Below are 22,685 nucleotides of genomic sequence, written 5' to 3' on the forward strand. Positions count from 1 at the left end.
AGGTTTATTTTCACAGCCTTCTTTGTTCATATTAACCAAGGGTACCAACAATTCTATATAAAACATTTTTTGAGCCAATCCAAAAGACTGTTGTTGTTGAAAGTATCAAAGGCAGCATTAAGGTCTAGTAACAATAATAGAGAGATGTAACCATGGCCAGATGATAAAGGCAAGTCATTTGTAACACTGATGAGTGCAATTTCAGTACTATTAAATAGTCAAAATCTCGATTGCATTTCCTCACAGACACGTTTTTCTCCATTATAGAAAGTTTATTTTCTTTTCTTTTCTTTTTTATTTTTTTGACAGAAAATGGATATTTGAAATCATCTGTAGTTAACAAATGTGTTAATGAGCGGTACTAGCCAACATTGTAGTGAAAACATCAAACTTAACTCTTTTTCCTTGTGAATATTTGGGAAGAAAGGGAGGGTCAGTAAAGTCCCTTTCCAGGCTATAAAATCTGGATCCATCATGATGAAAGATGCCTTCTAAAGACACTCCATTTGTCTATGCCCATGAAATAGACATAATTCTAACAGAATGAGCCTTCACTCTGTGACTGTAAACGTGTCAGAGAATATCACTCCTGGGCAGAGTTACCTATAGCATCAACTAATGTTGCACCATCAAAGTGACCGAATTTCAAAGGGAACTTGTTGTTATGATCATAATCTACTCCGAATCAAAGTTTTAAATACTAATTTTATACTATTTGTTTACTGTTTTGTTCCCCAGTTTGAGGACCTTTGCCTGTTCTGTTCCTCTCACTTTCCTCCTCATTGTCTCCTGTTTCAACTACACAATCATATCTAATAAAGGCATAAAAGGTCATAAATCTAAAAAAAAAAAAAAAAAAAAAAAAAAAAAAGGTAGTTATTAGACAGCTTCTTCCCACACAATGTAGAGTTCAAATATTACTCTCTCTCTCTCTCTCTCTCTCTCTCTCTATATATATATATATATATGCATATAATATTACTATTCTATATTAGCATACAGTGTATCTGTACAGTGTCATTTCTCACATGCTTTCATCTGTTATGCTTCAGTGTATGTTATGATCGAGCGCCATATTACCGCATGCCACTCACGTTTGTGCTGTCGGCCATCTGGCATGGAGTTTACCCAGGATACTACTTTACATTCATCACTGCTATACCCATCACCTTAGCAGCTCGCTCTGTAAGTCACACACACACACACACACAAATACATTCATACTCTGTTACGAACGTAACCTCAGTTCCCACCATAAACTTGGTTCCCATATGAGATATGGGAACGAGTACTGCGTCACTAGACTCTATGGGAAATAACAATGCAGTGTAGTGTCGTGCAGCTCCATAGTACAGCTAGCAACATAGTACTCACTCCCATATCTCAGGGAACTGAGGTTACATTAGTAACTGAGTATGTTCCCTTTGGATACTTCACTCGTACTGTGTTGCTAGATGCTATGGGAAACCGCACTATAGAGAGGAATGACTGAGCCCACAGCTCAGGCTGGGGGTGCCATAATGTTCTGTTAACTTGAAAGAGGAGTTCGTATCTCAGGGAAATGGTTCCTGGGGCTGCAATAAGCATCTGAGACAGCTTCGAGAAACAATGTTGGTTCCTCCAGAGCATGCCATTAGGAGAACCTTTTGTTCTTGCTCCCTGATTCGCCTGATTACCGGAGGGATCAGGGCGATTGGGGGAAAACTTGTCCTTGTCCTTCTTAAAATAAGTGGGACAAATTGTCCTTGTCCTTCGAAAAATAAGTTGGGCAAAGAGAGTTGTCTTTTGAGGCAAAGAGGTCAACCTCTGCCTCCCAAAAGATCTCCCAGATTCTCTGAATCTTTTGCGGATGGAGCATCCACTACTCTGAGGGGATGTTGCTCTGGGACAACATGTCTGCTCCTTGGTTCCACTTGCCCAGTACATGCGTTGCTCTCTGTGAACATAAGCTAAGCTGTGTCCATTCCAAGAGGCGCTCCACCAGAATGAAGAGGTGCTTCAAAGAGAGAGAGCATGCCCTGGTGATTTATTTCACCTTCATGCTGTCTGAGTGGACTAGGACGTGGTGTCCCCTTAAATCAGGTAAGAAGGTCTGAAGGATCCGACACACTGCCAGCATTTTCAGGCAGTTGATGTGAAGCCAACCTTCCTCTTTTGACTACAGGCTGAAAGCTGGTTTGCCATCGGACAGAGCTCCCAAACCTTGTTGGACACATCTGTTGAAACAATCTTCCTTCTGCAGACCATTCACAGAGCAATGCCCCAATCAATCCACTTAGGGTCTTTCCAAGGGACCAAAGCTGCCACGCAGGTCTGGTCCGCCTTGATATACAGGTGTATCCACATCCTTAACCCTCTGAAGTCAATTAACGCGGATACGCGTTATGAGTCATTTTCTCCTGATAACCCCGAAAAGAACTTAAATTACACTTTCAGTTTTAATCGTACAGATAAGAGCAATACATCAATCGAATCTGTAAAGGGTCTACTTTTTTGGATACAGACATAATAACAACAAAACTTTGTGCACTTATAAAATAAAAATAACAAACAAGGTGTGCTGTCTGCAGCCTTTGTCTGTGCTGATCTTCATTTACAAACACGTCATTAAAATGAACTGTAACTGTAGAGACATGAGAGATATATCTATAGAAAGCTTGACATGAAACTTTTAAACTAAAGTGTGAAAACAGATATTCTGTGATAAAGTAATCCTTATGAAAACAACGCGATGTCCGTTTTTCATGTCTCCCTTCATTATATCTAATGTGACCACGTCCCCGCGCTGAACGCGCTATTCAGATTCAAACTGAAGTGTGCGGCTTGAATACGCCCACACAGAAAAAAAAGCAGTGAGACTTTTCTTCAAGTTTTTATTTTACTGTTTGCTTCGCGATGAGAGGAATAAGACACAATTCACCCCAAAAAGATGTGATGTGGTTGAGGATTTGAGAAATGGATTTCCTCAGAAAAAAAAGAATGAAGCACTTTATTCAGCAGAGATCATAAACTTGATTAAGTCTCTTTTTATTTATTTATATACTTGTACTAGTTTTCACATAAAGTGTAAACATTTTACTAGTTAGACTTTTTCCAAACTATAATTCCTGATTAATGTATAATCAAGTGAAATATTGTGAAATTTCAATAACAATATACAATACTATACCATTCAAAAGCTTGATGTAAATAATATAAATGTAACAAATAAATGTAACTGTAACAAATGTAACAAAAAATGGTGTTCTTTTAATTTATCCCCCCTAAAAAGATATTAACCTGAAAGATATTCTCAGCTCTTTTCAACATTAATAATAATAATAATAATAATAATGGTAATAATAATAATAATAATAATAATAATAATAATAACAATAAATGTTTTTTTTTTTTAGAAAATAGAAAATACGATTGTTGAAAGCATTTCTGAAGGATTGTGTGACTTGAGTAATGGTGCAAAAAATTAGTTTGAAAGTCAGCTTTGATTGTTCCTAATAAACTGTTTAACTGCTCCCCCAAGTGGATATTAAGTTATGTTGTGGGATAATTAAATATATTCTAAATAAACTACAAACATAAAATTATATAGATTTATTTTGTTCTCACATTCTTTCTTGTAACTCTGCCCTCTCAGTGGCACAGATGACTGAAAGGCTCATTATGCAGCTCATTATGCGGCTCTTTGTCTTCTCAGGTGTAAATCACAATGATATTCATGATAGTTGACGCCTACTCGCATATGACTTTTACCAACAAAAAGTGTCTTAGAAAATATATATATTGTTTTCTGTAAGTGAGTGAACAAGATGATTTTCACTAACCACGCTTAACATTTTTTTTCTCAAAAACACAATCATGTACATACATGCTGCTCACATATTATTATAGCCCAGTTTGGGCTGATTACAGTGAGATTAGACTTTAACCATTTAGATATTTATAAGAAACTGAAAAAAGCACAAATGTCAGGGCATGACAAAACTTCTCCAGGCCCCAAAAATACCCTTAGACTCCAGAGGGTTAATCTCCGTCTACCACAAAGCTGGCCATTGACCTGCCGATCAGGCGGGCTGAGTAGGGGGGTGCCACGATCTGGTGAGCTCGCCGTGGACCTTCAGAACCTTCTCGTTGACGAGGGACTTGGCGGAAACCTGCTAAGAATCGTTCGTTCATTTTAGGGGTTGAAATTCAACATATTCTCCAGGAAAAACAGAGGGGCTACTTTTGAGAGGACACAGAAAAGTTTGTCGTCCAATCCCAGGCTAAGCTTCGCTTGGCTAAGACTTTTGCATGGGGGGTGGGGTTATTAACTGAGCCTCCTTTGAGTCCGAGGCTGTGAGAACAGCAGAATAGCGCCAGTCGCTAAGTCAGCTTTATTCCGCTGCAAGGTGTGTCAATGGCTTGAGGCTTCAAGTCTCGTAGAAAGATTGCTGACACTGAAGGAGAAGTCTGACTCAGACTATTGCATGGTGGGTGGGGTTATTAACGGAGCCTCCTTTGAGTCCGAGGCTGCGAGAACAGCAGAATAGCATCAGTCGCTAAATCAACTTTATTCCGCTGCAAGGTGTGTCAATGGCTTGAGGCTTCAGGTCTCGTAGAAAGATTGTTGACACTGAAGGAGAAGTCTGACGATCCTATGCCAGAAAGCCCACTTATATAGCCAGATTACCCTGCCCATATTGGAGGGCTTTGGCAGGCTTCATGACCATAGGCTTGTGCAACTCCGCTGAGTCCCCATTGTTTGTTTTTATTTCACTGCATGAAACAGTGGCCATGCAGTTACACTGCGTTATTAAAAAAAAGCTTAAGTATAAGAGAAAGGACTTTTCGCATAGCGTTTAGCAATGAAGTATGAGTGAAGTATCGAAAGGGAACTCCCTATTTCTCCTGTAATGACACTGATAGTTACCTGCATACATGTTATGCCATTCACATCTACCTTGTGCTGTGGGGCTGGTTGCACTGCATTCTCTGTCACATTTCGGGGCATATGTGTATGTAAAAGCTTTGGGTCTGTTGTAATATTTTTGAGAATAGCCTGTATGTGGCTGCTTAACCAGATGTGAGGTATTCTAATCAAAACTTTATTTAATTTGTCAAGTAAGAATTACATTGCATTGCATTTCATAACAGTGCTTGCATTTTAAGGCATTGTAATGTCAAGGCTTTGCAATTTTAGTGGCTGAAATTCAACATGGTAGTATGTTTAGGCTGTGTATATTTGAATTTAAAACATTTCATACGTATTTTCATTATTAAAATTAAATAATCCATATTTGCCATCCAGGCTTCACTTTCAAAATATAGTCTGTTTAAAAAAAAGCACCCTATAATATTCGAAATTTGTGGTCCATTTTATTTTGCTTTACGAATATACTTCCACATTATCAATTCAAGTTCAGCAAAATATTCAACATTGCACACCCAGCTTATACATGAATTATATAATATCAAAAATAAAAAAAATAAAACGTGCAGCAAACGAAAATAGGTGATTAATCTGTTAAAATGCAACCTATACACCACTCATATATTTTTTCCTCTCACAAACTTAATTTATTTTTTAGCGTGTTTAAAATAAAAAAAATAAAGAAAACATGCAGCAAATGAAAATAGGCGATTAATCCCTTAAAATTTGTTACTCTGGGTTAACAGTAATTATAATTATTATGTACTTCAGACCAGTGCCTGCATGGGCCTAATCTATGCTATCCACGTTTTTTTTTTTTTTTTTTCATTGCATCTAAAAATGACTTTGTGCAGCATATTCACTTCACGCGCTCTGGCGCAGATCAGCCTCCTGCGATGCTCAGCTGTGGATGATTTAAAAAATGTTTGATATAAAGGTCCCATTTTATACAGGAATTATGTAAAAAAAAATCTAATTATATTGTTAGTTCTAATTATATTGTTAACAAAAGTTCATTTAGGCTATTTAACATGCACTGTGACATTTTATCCTTTTTAAATTATAAACTCCTTGAGATTTTAAAGTTAGTTTAATAGTATTTAAATTCAAGTTTAAAAATAGGTTTTAACTGATTAAATTATTTCTATATGAATTAGTAATATGTTATCATGTTTATTTTTGTAGAAAATAAGTGTTTATTCTTTAAGAAAATAGGGGGGAAAATAAGGGATGATCCAAATATTTGTTTTGCTTCACCTATTTATATAGGCTACAATTATAAAAAAATAAATAAATAAATAATAAAATGTCATGAGTAAATTTGACTCAGAGCCAAAAAACAGACCGAATTCATTTCAGCTGGAGGGGGTTGGGTTTTTTGGGGGTAGTTATGTATGTCTTGTGGGGGTCGAGATAAAGGTGTGAATCTCTTGCTCTTTCATATGGACAGTGTCTTATGAGGCTTTTTTTTTACAGGTTTTGGTTATAGACTAAAAAATGGTCTGCCCCCACGTAAGATTTTTCTAGTTCTAGTCATTCATTTGTTATATTCAACTAATCAGAGGTTTATATAAAATTTACATAATCAAGTCTTAATATATTCAGCGCTCAAGCACATGCATTAAGTTTGCCACAAAGCACATGCAGAAGTAGCCTAATAATTTTTGAAAAATTAGACATTTTCATTATTTACTAATAAACAAATGTTTTATTGTCGGCTGCTAGATGAAATTCACAGTGCTGGCTCTCTCCGGCGAGAGAAATGCAACATTCACACATTGTTGAATGTTGAATATTAATGTGCCCTGTCATTAATGTGCATTAATAATGTTTGCTCAGACACTTGAATATGAATATTAATTAACATTTTGCATATGCATTACAAAGTAAATTATTTTTTACATGCAATTATTCAAAATAAATCCAAACAAGATTTGTAATGAAGATAAAACAAATAAGAATAAACACTGCACATCTACCATCACACGTGCAGTGCAAATCTTGCACATATTTTACACACCTGCATTTAAACACAGCTGCCTTTTTTTTTAATTAAATTATATGAAAGCAAGTAGGGGTGGGTGATAAATCGATTTTATCAATTAATCCGAATTTGTAATTTACATCGCTTTGTTTGAATGAAAATGGGTTTTCTTTTTAACATCCACCGACGCACCACTCAGGGCTCCCGTATTTCCGAGTGGCTCAACCCTCCCCCGCGCATCTGACAGAGACACGCTGCCGAGCAGAGGATGAGCAGAGCAGAGTGATTCTGACTGGAGCGAGGAGGGGATATTAAGAGTCTGAGCGTCGTGGTCTTCACTCACTCCAGTAGCCTCCATCACGAGTACAATTCATACCAACAGCCCGTAATATAACTGCATATTCAGCAAGAATTCATGTTAAACATATTTAGCTATGGCTTGATCAGGTTATAATGACTGCAAGAGTCGAGCGGAATGTTAAAGGCTAAGGAGTTTGTCTGTTTCTAGTACTGATTATTTTTGGGTTAAAGCATGATTTAAACAAATAAAGCACATTCACACACAATGGCTTTAGCAATAATGCATTCAAACAAATGTAATCTTACAGTGCTACTACATTATCAGTAGGCTATCTGATTTTGAAATCTTGAAGAAATTCATCGATCTTTTTAGATAAAATAACTGACAAAAATGTACTGTTATTTTCCTCACAAACAAAATTTGCACAGCAGAAATCAGCAATTTAAGATTTAATGCTTACAATGTTATTAGTTTGGCATGTGATAGGGAAAAAAGTTTACACACCATAGCCTAAGCCACTTTGAAACTCTCCTGGGTTTTTTTTTTTTTTTTTTTTTTTTTTTTTTTTTTTTTGGCTACGTTATGAACATAACATTTATTTCATACTGAAATACTTAATGCACGGAGTAAAGGCGGAGCGTGTTTCTGGTATCAGTGAGCGCGGATCGGAGTGAATATGAAATGCTCAGAGTGCAGAGAAGTTGTTACTGCTCACAGACTCTGCTGCCGAGTGAGAGAGATGTTTCACCCGACGAAATGTAGACGACCGTGGCAACACAAGCACAGCATATCAGCCAAAAGCAATCTGCAGCAATGCTCGTTGCTCGGCTTGCCTAGCCTTACTATTGTAGGTCTCATGGCAGTAAATAATACGATGATATTGGAGCAGATATGACCCGAATCAGGCAAATAAAAGAGTTGATCAGGACTGTGGTTGACATATGAGCCAAATTCCTCAGGAAGGCAACCGGAGGTCATAAATCAGTCCTATTGCCACAAGTCAGAAAAAAGTTAACCAACCAACCAACTCTTTCACAGAACAGCTTTCAACATTAACACCATTAGAACAATTATTGACAATTTCAATTCGGAGAAGAGAGTTTAACCTCTGGTCTCCACAGAAATCTTGGTCAAGAGCATGGCACAGAAACTGTCTTTTCTACATATATATGGACCAAAATGAACTCAAAAAGACTTATAAATGAATATCAGTCCATCGCTTCACTCCATATTCATTTATATGTAACCCACACATTTGACTATCATGTTATAATCACTTATTGTGTATGTCTTTTAATAACTATTGGATAGCTTAAGGATACATATTCATTTCTAGTATGTTTGTGCTTGAATCTGCTTGCTTGAAACAGTCATGACCGTCAGTTATTTTTCAAATGTATCATATTCTTGTTATAGGAATCATGTCCAAAATTAGACCCTGCAAGAGCGGGAAAATTCGGACCATGTGCTTGATAAGATAACATATGATTTATGATACCCCCGAGCCAAGACAATATCTGATTGGTCAAGACAACATTTGAGGTGTGGCCAACAGGCCAGTTTAAATACTCAGGACACCATAAAATTTTGCTTTTAGTTTTTAGCTATGCTTCTGCTATTAGTCATGCTTGCTTTTAGCTTTTAGCTTGCGTTTAAGCTTTTGCCATTAGTCATGTCTGCTTTTAGCTCGTAGCTTTGCTTTCTAGCTTTTGCTTCTAGCCATGCTTTTAGTCATCACTGTTCTTTGAGCGCGGTTCCAGCTTGCTTCGGCCTGCACGCCTGCTGCTACTTAGGCACGATGAGAAGAAACACCACCTAGTCTCGTCAAACTTCTTTTCTTTTGCACTTGAGCGTTTCGTGTTCTGAGTTAAGTTTTGTAACGCCGTGTCTGTCTGACCTCGAGTGCCCGTTCAACTTCAACCAGCCCACACAACTCCCGTCTTCAGCCAATGCCCAACCACGGGCTTCCCAAGACGTCACTTCAGCGACTACTGAACTTCCAGCCAATCAGCGACATCGGGAAACTCCCTTTCAACTCCCTTTACACAGGAGACACAAGTAACTTTACCTCCAGACTCTGCTCTTTACTAGTGTATCTAATATAATTTTAACCTCATTGAGGAACTCAATGCGAGGGTTAATTAAGTGATTGATGGTTGTTCATGTCTATGCAATTTCACGTATTGCTGTAAACTTGGGATTCCACATTTCCAATCTCTTAAATTCATCTTTCCCTAACTTTCGATCTTCCTGCAACTTGTGTGAATGTGTGAGTGCGTGCGTTTATGTGTTAAATTAGTTTATATGTCTTAGATTTATCTAATAAAGCCTTTTTCATATTGAAAAGAGAAGTATCTTGTGTTTGTGCTTACAAGTTAATGTCTTAAACTGCCGATCTTGTTACTGTGTTAATTGATAGTGTTTTCACTATACTTTGGATATTAATATGATATTACACATGATATGTAAAAATTGATAGCCTGAATGTACTGTAAGTCGCTTTGGAATAAAGCGTCTGCTAAATGCATAAATTTAATTTAATTTAATTTTCATTTAATATCCAGCGCAGATTTGATGTTAAACGGCTCGTTTAGTGAATCGCAGGGCGTCTCAGTGATCAGCCGTGAAACAGTGATTCTGTTCAAATTCCCTTCAAAATCTTAAATGATTCCCTTTGAGCTAAATTGACCTGTTTCCCTTACATTTATTATGGTGGAGAATGCAGGCAGTTTAATCTAAATTGTGAACATAAACCAAGTTATTTAATCTTTTATTTTGCTGCGGATGAAAGATGAGAAGCTAGCGAGAAGTGTGTGTGTGTGTGTGTGTGTGTGTGTGAGACCCGTGATGTAAGCAGTGCGCGCCCGCTTAAATGAATGAAAGCAGATGAGACTGCAACTCGAGTCTGTCTCTTCATTGTTAACAGCAGTAAGTGAACTTAAAAGTAAACATCTGATATCGTACAATAAGGTAGAAATTGAGCGTGTTCCTCATTTGTGTAATGCTTTGTTTATAGCTGATATGATTCCACTGCGTGTTCCAGTGCCTCTCAAAAGCTATCTCAGTCACCGTTCGCTGAACGGAGCTAAATTGTAGTGATCCAAAAGGGGTAATACTTGGTGAATAAAGAATAGTTTTGAGCGTGATCCTCAATCTATTTTCAAAGCCTCAGTATTCATAGTTTAATTGCCAGTGCGTGTTCCACTGCCGAATCAAATTTGAAATTTGACTCCCCTAAGTTAAACATTAGAGAATAATGTTTGCCTGTTTGTGTGCGGTCACAAAGTGAATGCAATCTCGCGGAACACTGCGTGTGTCTGAGAGTAATTTGAATGGGAGTGTTTTAAAAGCTTGATCAAGTAAATTTTAACTGTGTACCAACAGCAAATAAATCCTGTTGTGTTTGTGTCCAGAAAAACTGGCCCAGAGATTCAGATCGCTGAGATCGCTATCCCTGTTTTCCCTTAACTACAGCACGAAGCTGCTATTTGAATTAAGATAAATTTAACTCCATACGAACTGAGAGTTTAAGTGCCACATCGCAAGACCAACTAAAAGCGGTGTTATTTGTGTTGAAATGAGCCGCTATTTCATGTAACATGCTTAACTGTACTTACAGTTATGCAACGATTAATTTGCTAGTAAACTGACTAACGTATAGTTTGTTTTGGTTGCCAGTTACTGTGACATGGAAGTCTTAACCTACTTGCAACTTTGAACAGCGCACGCGTAGCGCATCGACGCTAGTGTAAACAAACTCCACGGTGTTGCTAAGCTAACGAAACCGTTGTATTTACATTGAAGTCTATGCTAAAGCCACTAGCCTCAAAGGTTAGCCGTTAGCATTAACATCCAGTGGTTGAATAGTGTGTGTTTGGGCAACGCTGACGTGATTTAACCCTTTAAACATCTTAACTAACACTTGTTGGTCTCTTTCTCTTATTGCTCTCTTTTCTTACTATACCACTTATTTTCATTTTACTAGAAAGGGAAATACTGACTCACATTTATTAATTGTGACAAATTGAAATTTAATTGAAACATTACATTTATTTTGAATCATTCAAATTTTCTGCTCAGATCATTTCATATGATCATTATTTCTAGTATTCTCTTTGGGGCCTAATTATTTTAGGAATGAATAATCCTAGAACTTTGTAAGTCTAAGTAAACTTATTCTACCTAATTTATTTATTACTCATCTGAATATATGCTATTCAGACGTTTACTTATTTGATTGTGTTTTACCCCTCTTCCTGTTTTGGTTATACACTTAACCACTATTGTTTTACTTATTGATTTCCTCTATTTAATTTCATTTTTGCATATTTTGCCCATTTATTATTTTTATTATTTTTTTTCCATTTTACTTTTTCTTACCATTTCTTTACTTTGTGTATCCTGTTTAGGAACGACACACCTGAGCCCTAAGAGGAGACATTGTTATCCCTCACTACGAGTTCAAATAAATTAGAAAGACAACTCTCTTTCACTTAAAGTATATTTTGTTTGATTAGTTGTGCAGCAACTAAAACAACGCTCTCCTTGTAGTTGAGATAACCGCTACTGAGACTTACTGTCTCCGTCCTCTCTCTCCTTTCCTTTCCTCTTCACTTTTAACATTTGTAGGGACATGTAAGAACCATCAATCAATTCTAAGTGAATGAAATACACAATCGTGTCAAAGAAGACGAATCATCCTTATGAATTTGATTGTAATCAACCTCTCCTTTGTTCTTCCTAACCTTCCTACATTTGGAAACGCAATCCAAGTTTTAGCATCTCATCCAACGTTGAGATCAATTTAATAGAGATACGTGTTGAACAACTGTCGCCTTTGCAGCCTCCCTGGTGAGCGGTCCAACTCTAAGGTGTACGGTGTCAATCCTGTCCGACTAAGAAAAGAGATATCAGCATTATTATTGTATTCTTTTGTCTAAAACAAGAGATTTAATAATATTGTTTACCTTCTTGATAACATTTAATTGGGAAAAAATAATTTTCCTCATTTGAAAAACTAAAATTTTGCTTGTCATTTAATTTGTTTTTCACCTCCTTCTCTCTTTTCCTCTTCCTCATTAGAGGGACAAAGTGTTCGCATCTCTAGTCTACTTAGACACCATGAAACCAACACAGTCATCAGCACACTTCACTAGTGGTTCACAATCACTGATACAACACTTAGTTGTCCCGCAACACATAGGCTTTTACTCCACACAGATCTGTGTCAATCTCTCTTCTCCCTAGCGTGCCAACATGCGCAGACTGCAGACCCCATTGCCCATGGGGAAGATGTGAACACTTGGCTGAGAGGCATGACAAACAGCCTCACCCCCAAGACATTTGAACTGTTATTATTTTTAATAATAATCCTAATCCTGAGAAGATTCCTGACACAAGATTCAAGCCAGAACAACAACCACGAGGAGCTAATCAAGATCACCAGCTCCCTAAGCTATGCCTTCACAACCCAGCTGAAACTGAGCGACAAGCACATCACCCATCTTCAAGAGGAGCTGACATGTGCTCAACGTCGCATAGACAAGCTTGAAGTGAAAGTTCAACATCAACTCAAAGCACCCAGCGAGAGGGAGCAGGAAACAACGGAACAAGTTATGAAGCTCCAAGCAGCCCTGGCAGCAGCTCAGCTCTAAAGGCAACATGCAACGGCTGCTCAGAAAGACCTGGTAAACAGACTCCAGTATGCCGAACAGCTACTAGAGAAAGCCAAGCTAGACATCAGAAACAAGAATTCTGAAATCAGTGCTTTGAAAGAACACCTTGAAAGGTACAGAACTGAAACGGACAATCTGACCCAACAACTAGACGATACCAACGATGAGCTCTACATGGTCAGAAAAGAACTCCAATATGCTTACGAGCAGAAACAAGAGCCAAGAAAAGAGAAACATCTCTTAGCCTCACCACTGAGTAGAGCAGAGGTTCAACCCGAACTCCACAGAGGGCCACGACATCCAGGCTAACCTGCGAGATATCGAATTTCATCTGGAAGTGAGACCTTATGTGACTGACAGAGACTGGTTATACCTCCTTAGAGCCACATCCAGTCCCGAGGTACGAAACTTTCTAGATCGACAGCCCAGTCAAACAAAGTCAAACTACCAGCGACTTCGTGAGGTCCCGATTAAAGAGTTTACAGACCCAGAGTCTGAACATGGACTGTTAACTGCCTTGAAACCAAACAAGTTCGACAAGAGACTCCACAAACTTACTACAACCGACTCCGACAAGTCTACTTTGGTGCACACAACAAACCTGACCTTGAAGAGGATGTGAACTTCAAAAACCTCTTCCTAAAAGAATCTGCACCCTGGAGTCAGCCACCATCCAGGCGTCATGGCCTGTCCGCGCTCCATGACCATTCAACAATTGCGTGACCTAACACAGAAGGCCTACAACAAGTAGAAGATGGCCTCAAAGAAAGGTAACAGAACCTCCACACTCTTGAACTCTGTTAACAAAGACTCAAGCCTTGCACTGGACGAAACCCAGTGGCATCACAACACCAGAGTCTTCCATCAAGAGCATAGAGAACGTGACACCCATATCCACGACCGCTTTCAGCCCAACTGCTGGAAAAATCCATGGGACCAGCCATGCTTATCAAGAAACCAAAAGGATAAGAACATCTGGAAAACTAACCAGACATCCAAAGGTAATCACCTGACTCATCCAAGAGCAACTCCTGTGGGTAAGCGACAACAAAACCCACCTCGGCACCACTCAGACATGCACAGTGCTGAGTATGCACAAGAACATGACAGCTTACTATCAGAAGACATGGAACGAGTCATGAGACAACTGAAAGAGTTCCTTCAAGACCAGTTACATGCATATGACCACAAAGTTGAGGACATGGACACGCCCTCATCCAAGCCAAGGATGCAGAGAGCCAGTCTTCAGTGACATACTAGAAAAGGGGGGAGACAACACAGACTTGAACAGATCTGACCACACATGCACTACATCATCAACACACACATCATTACCTACACCAAGAGGTAACCACATCTACTGATAACACATTCAACAAACATATTCTTTCCACAGGTAGAATATCCAACTTTTAGCAAGACAAAGTTACAAATACCCACCATGAAGAAACGTGCATCCATCCTCACAATAGGTAGAACACCTGACACGAAGTTAAGGTACATGACACACTAGCTCAATAGTAGTTGTAACCCATGCTAGGAAAACCCACAGCAGCTTTGTTTTGTTCAGTTCTTCTTTTACCTATTCTTCTCCTTTCCCTCTTTCCTGAGTAGGTGAAACACCTAGACACCCTGCAAGGGTCGAAGGTCTGATATTAGGATTGACTCGCAACACCTAATATCCGCCAGCCACTCTAAACTGAATGGAAGCCAGAGAGCTCCATGCATGATAGGTCAATTCATTTAATTGAAAATGATGTTACTAAAAAACTTATGGTAAACGTTTAAATTAAGACAACCTAGAAGAACCAAACAAAGTTAACCACAAATTTGATTGACGAATCAAAATAAAACAACGATTTCCAAAACTGAACTATCCTCAATGTGCTAAACTACATTGACTAATTGAACTTAACCATGTGTACCTAAGTAACCTGATGCCTGCACCGGTACAGTAACGGTCATGGAGGTGTTGTCTTGTTGTTTTCTGTGTTTGTCTGCTTCTTCTGCTTTTATTTCTCCAGCGATCGACGATGTCTTCAGCTAAACACCTCGCCGATCGAAAGGGGGATATGTAGCAGATCTGACCCGAATCAGACAAATAAAAGAGTCGATCAGGACTGTGGTTGAAACATGAGCCAAATTCCTCAGGAAGGCAACTGGAGGTCATAAATCAGTCCTAGTGCCACAAGTCAGAAACAAGTTAACCGACCAACCAACTCTTTCACAGAACAGCTTTCGACATTAACACCATTAGAACAATTATTGACAATTTCAATTGTCAAATTTGGGGCAAGTAATTGAGATGCAATGCCGGACATCACATGTAAACCCATGAGAGTACTACACAAGATCCTTTGGATTGACTTCCCCCAGCAGAACCAGACTGAAATTCCTAAGGGGGGGGGGGGGCTTTTAACCTCTGGTCTCCACAGAAATCTTGGTCAAGAGAATGGCACAGAAACTGTCTTTTCTACATATATATGGACCAAAATGAACTCAAAAAGACTTATAAATGAATATCAGTCCATCGCTTCACTCCATATACATTTATATGTAACCCACACATTTGACTATCATGTTATAATCACTTATTGTGTATGTCTTTTAATAACTATTGGATAGCTTAAGGATACATATTCATGTCTAGTATGTTTGTGCTTGAATCTGCTTGCTTGAAACAGTCATGACCATCAGTTATTTTTCAAATGTATCATATTCTTGTTATAGGAATCATGTCCAAAATTAGACCCTGCAAGAGCGGAAAAATTCGGACCATGTGCTTGATAAGATATATGATTTATGATACCCCCGAGCCAAGACAATATCTGATTGGTCAGGACAATATTTGAGGTGTGGCCAACAGGCCAGTTTAAATACTCAGGAAACCATAAAATTTTGCTTTTAGTTTTTAGCTATGCTTCTGCTATTAGTCATGTTTGCTTTTAGCTTTAAGCTTGCGTTTAAGATTTTGCTATTAGTCATGTCTGCTTTTAGCTCGTAGCTTTGCTTTCTAGCTTTTGCTTCTAGCCATGCTTTTAGTCATCACTGTTCTTTGAGCGCGGTTCCAGCATGCTTCGGCCTGCACGCCTGCTGCTACTTAGGCACGATGAGAAGAAACACCACCTAGTCTCGTCAAACTTTACTTCTTTTCTTTTCCGTTTGAAAGTTTCGTGTTCTGTGTTAAGTTTTGTAACGCCGTGTCTGTCTGACCTCGAGTGCCCGTTCAACTTCAACCAGCCCACACAACTCCGCGTCTTCAGCCACTTACTTTAGTAAAAAAAAGGCGAACAGCGAGAAATATGCATTTAAAGTTGTAAATATAAGTGGAATATGTCAAAGTCATTTATATGTGCCAATCTTCCTGTTGCCAACAGGTGGCGCTATCATTATAATGGAATATTGGCCTTCAGATGTGTTCAGGCCAGGAGTCTTAGCGAACCCCTGAAGTTTGGGGAATATCGAACATTTTATGCCTGAGTTACAACAACTTCTATTCCCATGGCGAGACATAAAATTTTGTCATGGTGCCATGGACACGCCCTTTAACAAAAACTCAAGATCTCCACAATTTAACATTGCAAAGGCCTTTAGATTAGACTGACCACAAAAAATACATTAATGTCAAAAAATTTCTAGGAGTAGTTTGTCGCAGCGTAAAATATGCCACTTCCTGTTGCCAGCAGGTGGTGCTGTGACTATAACTGAATGTGGGCATGTCAATCTCAAGTTCGGAGTCTTATCAAACATGTGAAGTTTGGGGAAGTGAAGGGGAAGATTGGACATTGTATGTCTGAGTTATAGCAACTTTATTTTTCATGGCGAATCATCGAAATTTGCCAGGCTGCCACGGACACGCCCTTCGACGAAAACTCAAGATCTTTGCAATTTAACATCGCAAAGGCCGTTAGATTAGGCATACCAAATTTGGTGTTGATCTGAATAAATCTCTAGGAGGAGTTCGTTAAAATACAATGCATGGAAATGACCAAAATTACACAAAATTTGCTCATATTATTAAAAATAACCGACTTCCTGTTGGGTTTAGAATTTTGCTCCAAGAGTCTTTTTTTAGGTATTGGTGTGTTACATGTGTGTGCCAATTCACAGCATCTTCCTTTTTCACTGCATTAGTAGCTTGCTTTAGCACTTAGCTAAGTGTTGCTAGCATGTTTTAGTATGCTTCTAGAAGGTTGCCAGCCTATTTAACACTTCTTGATGCTTTTTATTATTTTGCAAGGAGTCCATAACAGTTTTAAAAATGCCACTTAATAATAATAATAAACAGAGCAGATACAATAGGGTCCTCACACCATCGGTGCTCGGGCCATAATTAAAGCTGCAAGCAGCGATGAACGGGCCCTCGCACCTGGGCTCACCGCAAGCAAATGGCTTTAGTAAAAAAGTGAACTGCGAGAAATATAAATTTGAAGTTGTAAATATAAGTGAAATATGTCAAAGTGATTTATATCTGCCAATCTTCCTGCATTGTGTGTCCTATTGCCAACAGGTGGCACTATGATTATAACTGAATACTGGCCTTTACATGTCTTCAGGCCATGACTCTTTCAAAATATCTGAAGTTTGGAGAAGCTCGGACATTTTATGCCTAAGTTACAACAACTTCTATTCCCATGGCGAGACATCAAATTTTGTCACAGCGCCATGGACATGCCCTTTAACAAAAACTCAAGATCTCCACAATTTAACATTACAAAGACCTTTAGATTAGAACTATCTAAAACAGGTTGGAGATTAAAATAATTGTTAAATAGGTAAAAAAAATAAAAAAAACAGATGTGTCTAGTTTTAAATAAACATCAACAACAACAACAACAAAAAAAACTGGATGACATTTAGTTCAGGCAGAAATTTATTTTATCAATGGTTAAATAAATGTTCAGCAATAACTTTCGAAAGATTTCTGAAATTTTTGCAAATTTCTCTCTAAACAGAGATGATACGTCAAGGAAATATTGCAAACGTTTGTACATTCTGTTATGTGGAAATGTTTAAATCTTGTAGTGTTACAATTAACCCTGCATTTGTGCCCTGCTCACCCTGTAGCCTACATGTGAAATGCTCTTTACAAACTGTTTCCCGAACAAAAAAAGTGCAGAGTTCAAACAGACAATAGAAATGAATGAACATGGCCTACCTGAAACCGTTTTCGTAACATTTGAATTTTCTGGTGTATGCAATCTAATGCAGAATATAGTGTACTGAAGTGAGCAAGTTTTTTCTCTTTTAATAATGCGGACCGATTGAACGTTTTAATGACATTGCTCTGAGACCTTCATTGTTATTGCAACTCGTGCGCGCCCACGCTTCAAAACACGCAACGCACGCAGAGTTAATTGCAATCCGAAAAATCACACTAAGTAGATTGCAGTTCATTATTAATATTGGTGTGCTATATCGTTGTGACAAGTGGGTTCCCAGTTTCTGCATCCTTCTTTTTAATGTGTTACACTGGTGCCGAAGCCCAGGAGGAAGGAGGGACGCACTGCTGAAGATCCCTCGGCGCTGGGGTGAACCCGCGGTGCAATCGAGCAGGGCGAAGGAGTCTGCCGCCGAGGATGCTCGAGGTGGTGGGCTGGAGTGAGTTGCCGGGTGGACGGATGAACTCACTCCAGCCCACCGCCTCAATGACTCCTTCGGGAAGGAGGCGGGAACCGGCGGACAATCAACAAAGTTTTAATAACCAAATAAACACAAAACAGTGCCGACAGCCCCTCCCGGACGCGAACAAAAACCAAACACAAAATAAATCCCAGGCCTGGTCCTCTCTTGTCCTTCACTGTCGTCGCTCCTCTTTGTATCCTTCCGATCTCCTCCATGGTTCTCGAGAACGGTGAGTGTCGCAGATGTTGCTCATTTCCAAATCACTCCACCGGCGTCGCTCCATTCCCACGGCTCTCGACCCGCCCAACTCGTCACATTCGTGCAGCCCTAGACTGAACTGTGTGAGTGTTTGTGTGTCATTGAAATGCAAATTTAGCTGCAGCCAAGTGACTTTGTGTGACCCAAATTGTTCCATTCTGTGTCCCACAAGTGGGTCGCGACCCACAGTTTGAAAACCCCTGACCTATAGGATCCGAATACAGTCAAAAAATTAGGCACGTTAATCAAAACGGCATACAATACTAATTGCGTTCAACAACAAACACTATTAACTACTCAAACCAATTGAGAACTGCAAAAAACCCTGCATATTTACCGATCGATGATTCAACATCCCGGACGAGATCCCCAAATCTGTTACAAGCCTGGCTCAAAGCAAGCAACAGAGTATGGAAAGACCACACGCAGAATAGCAGTAACTACTAGATTTATTAAATAAATAGAATTTCACAGAATAGATTTTATACAGTCAGTAATGAAGATGACTTTGAAAAATAAAAGTGTAAACAATCAGTATAATGAGGTGCAGTGAATAAGCAAAACAAAATCCTAGTCGGTGCGGGAGAGATGGAACAGCGGCAGTCCCCCTTTCCCGGTCTCATCTACAGCGACCGGAAAAAAACAGAACTAAACAGAAAGTGTTTAATCACAAGGAAAGTCATTAGAAGAACAGAAACAGGTGGAGAGTAATCAATTAACTAAACAAGAAAATAAAAATGACCAAATAAGGAAAACTCAAAAGGAACAGGAGAACTGAAGTCCATTACTGTGACAACAATTGTGTGTTTGGTGTTACTCACCCAGTTCCCAGACTGCTCGTCATCCTCTGCTCAGGTTCTGTTTCTAATGTACTCATACTGTGCATTATTTGCTTAAATAGACCTTTGACCTCTTAGCCTACACCCCGACGCCCTCGTCCTGAAAGCCACTCAACTTGCACGTGTCAGTGTTTATGAATAGATTAAATGAAACTGGACAAATTTAATCTCGACAAACTATGTATCATTATAAAGATCTAAGCCTCAAGCATCGACGACAGATTGCTGTTTTTCAATGGAAAGCTTATAAAGACTGTATTTGCTACATTTGTGTAAGCAGTTCACATAAAAAACATGAACATTAAAAACGCTGTACATACCAGCTCCGTCGTAATAACGAGTCATAAACACCCACAGCTGTAAATCCCGGTTTAGTTAGAAAGGTAAGGGTCCACTGAACGACATCTCATGAAGCACGTTTAGTCCAACGAAGCAATAACGTTGTAATATGGATCATAATTCCTTTGTTTACGTTTCAGTTCTTCAGCGACAGAACTGTTTGCGTCCATCATTGAATAACTCACGGTTGGAAACTGCGTCTTGGTAGTAAAAAAAGTCATGGTTTTGCAGCGTAAAGTGTCACAAACAGAATGAGACAATCCACCGGAAAAAAGAATGAATGAAAGATAGGTGAAAGATTGTTTATTTGAATTTTGGTGCTGCCTCGTGACGCGCTCTGACGCACCTGTCAGCTGATGGAGGCGGAACTTATAGCGATCGCCTTTTTCTTTGTTTTATTTTTCAAATAGAAAAAGTGAGAGTGTGTTTTATGTTCAATGTGAATGCATCTGCATTCTGTTTGAGTGCAAATCAGCCCAAATCAGCTCGCTATCAAAGTGAACGCGTCTATATCAATAGAGAGAGTGGATTATTTACTTTATGGCACATTTGTGTTATTACCATCGGTATAAGTGGCCATCAGCACATCAGCACTTATTTGCATCGTAATTTCATTGTAAATGCTGCATTTCTAGCAATCTCAGGATTTTCTGTAATTGGCAAACAAAGTTATATATTTTTTTTTTCTTATTATTCTTATTTTTCTTACTCAAATTATTCTTATTGTATTTTTCTAGTGCTAAAATAAATCACTTATATGATTCTGTCTAAGTTTCTGTCTAGTGTTTTATAATTGTTAGCCAGCACCTCCCATTATGGGACTCACAGCTGAAAGTGCTATACCTAACTTAGAATTGTAACAGTTTCCTACTTCAGTGTGTTACAAACATAATTTTGGTGTCTTTGGAAAGAAGAAACTTTGCTGGCTACTCTTCAGCACTGATCTATGCTGCTTTTAAAATCTGACCAGATACAGGTATTGAAATAATATTTTATGGAATCATTGGATTTGCCTTGTTTTCTTCTTCTATTATTTTGCCTGTAAATAATTTTTTTAGCCTTTAAACAAAGTCATTGTCTTTTTCTGCTTGTCCTCACAGCATGTACAGTACAGTATTATTTTTAATATGTATAAATCAATTATGTATAACTAGTTTATCATCTATCATTCTTAGTCACACTTGCCAAACACCCACTCACTCATTGTTGCATTTTGTTTTGGTTTGATGTAATCAGGTGCGCAGAAACTTCCAGGAATTTTTCTTGTCCCCTCCACTGCTCAAGATCTGCTATGATGTTGTGACCTGGGCTGCCACTCAGCTGACTGTCTGCTACACTGTAATGCCCTTCCTTCTACTTGCAGTGGAACCAACCTTGCAGTATTACAGGTAAAAGCTCAGCTATTTTATTTGTGTAGTGTGAAATTTGGCAATAAATAGTGAAGTAGTGTGAAGTCTGGTCGACATTGCAGCTTGTTCTGGTCAAGAACTGTCTATTAAAAAACAAAGTTGTTATCCTGTCAGCATATAAAATTTCCAACCACTGTTTTTGTTTTATGTGAATTTTAAAGGTAGGAAAATCTGGGTTACACTTTATTTTGATAGTCCACTTTAGACATTTTACTAACTGTAAGTAACTAGAGCATTTGCAGACTGTTAGATTAGGGCTAATAGAATAAGTTGCCTTACTCGCCTTACTTAAGTTGCTTATGGTCAGTATTATTATTTTCATGTTCTGATGAGCGTCCATCAAAATAAATGTTATAATATATTAAGAAAAAGTGTCTACTAATACTATAATGACTGCTATTTGACATGTAGCTGCAAAGTTGTTTATAGGCAGTAGAATGTCTAAAGTGGGCTATCAAAATAGTGTTACCTAAATCTGAAATTGTACCACCACAGGTGTGTGGGATGCAACAAAGTCATAGCTCTTTTAAATAATTGTATACTAGTCCTTACAAACGACTGTACAGGCATCACTAAGTAATATGACTTTTACGTAAGGAATAATTGACCATGGACCCTAGAATTATTAGAAAACAATGCACACCCAAGGTGGTTACCTGTTTATTATCTTAAATCCATTACAGTGCGCAAAACAAACAATTGTGACCCATTCTGTGTTTACCCTGGCTAAAATCACATAATCTAATTATGAGAGAAAGAGCATCACAGTTATGATTGCCCTACAAATTATGAGAATAGGTCATTTGTGTTTATTGCTGTAAATGATAGATTTGAGATACAATGGATTTGAGATACAATGCTCTAATTTTCTTTTATAACATGATAAATGCTGAAATTAATAATTTTATTGACACTACGTTTTATTATTTTGAGCAAAAAAAAATAAATACAAGAGGTTTGCTTCCTAAACAGTCTCTGGGTTTACTTTAGTTGCAGAAACTTCTTTTCTATCATTAGATGACTGCAAACAGACCTTAATATCAATTCACAAGACCGAAAATCAGGTCAGTGCCGGGAAAGGCAAGAAAATTGCTGTGTGTATTTTTTTGTGGCATCACCGAAATTTCAAGTAAAGACTTTTTTTTTTAGTTACTCAATAGTCTGCAAAGATAACCAACTTATTTTGAGCACATTTTATGCCTGATACTGTCAGGAGAAAGCAGGCTGGATTCAGATGCGGGTAAACTCAAGGCTTTATTCGAAACTGAGGAGAAGAGTCACGGTTCACAGGTTACACTCGCAGTGACAGGATGAGTAGCAGATGAGTCACGTTTCACAGGTTTCAC

At 38.4% G+C, this 22,685-nt stretch overlaps 1 protein-coding gene and 1 long non-coding RNA gene across 2 annotated transcripts in view; one reads left to right on the forward strand and one right to left on the reverse strand.

Annotated features, from left to right (window-relative positions):
• Nucleotides 1-9,713, reverse strand: part of LOC132102765 (uncharacterized) — a 96,447-nt gene extending 86,734 nt beyond the window's left edge. The window contains exon 1 of the long non-coding RNA XR_009423282.1: nucleotides 9,651-9,713. This is a non-coding gene — a long non-coding RNA (uncharacterized LOC132102765). The remainder of the gene's footprint in view (nucleotides 1-9,650) is intronic.
• The window catches only part of mboat1 (membrane bound O-acyltransferase domain containing 1), a 196,165-nt gene that overhangs the window by 127,570 nt on the left and 45,910 nt on the right, over nucleotides 1-22,685 (forward strand). The window contains exons 11-12 of the mRNA XM_059507399.1: nucleotides 1,053-1,185; nucleotides 21,167-21,318. Of these exons, the coding sequence (XP_059363382.1) occupies nucleotides 1,053-1,185; nucleotides 21,167-21,318 (285 nt within the window). The remainder of the gene's footprint in view (nucleotides 1-1,052; nucleotides 1,186-21,166; nucleotides 21,319-22,685) is intronic.

Source organism: Carassius carassius, chromosome 24 (assembly GCF_963082965.1).
Source record: "Carassius carassius chromosome 24, fCarCar2.1, whole genome shotgun sequence".
NCBI classification, from domain to species: Eukaryota; Metazoa; Chordata; class Actinopteri; order Cypriniformes; family Cyprinidae; genus Carassius; species Carassius carassius.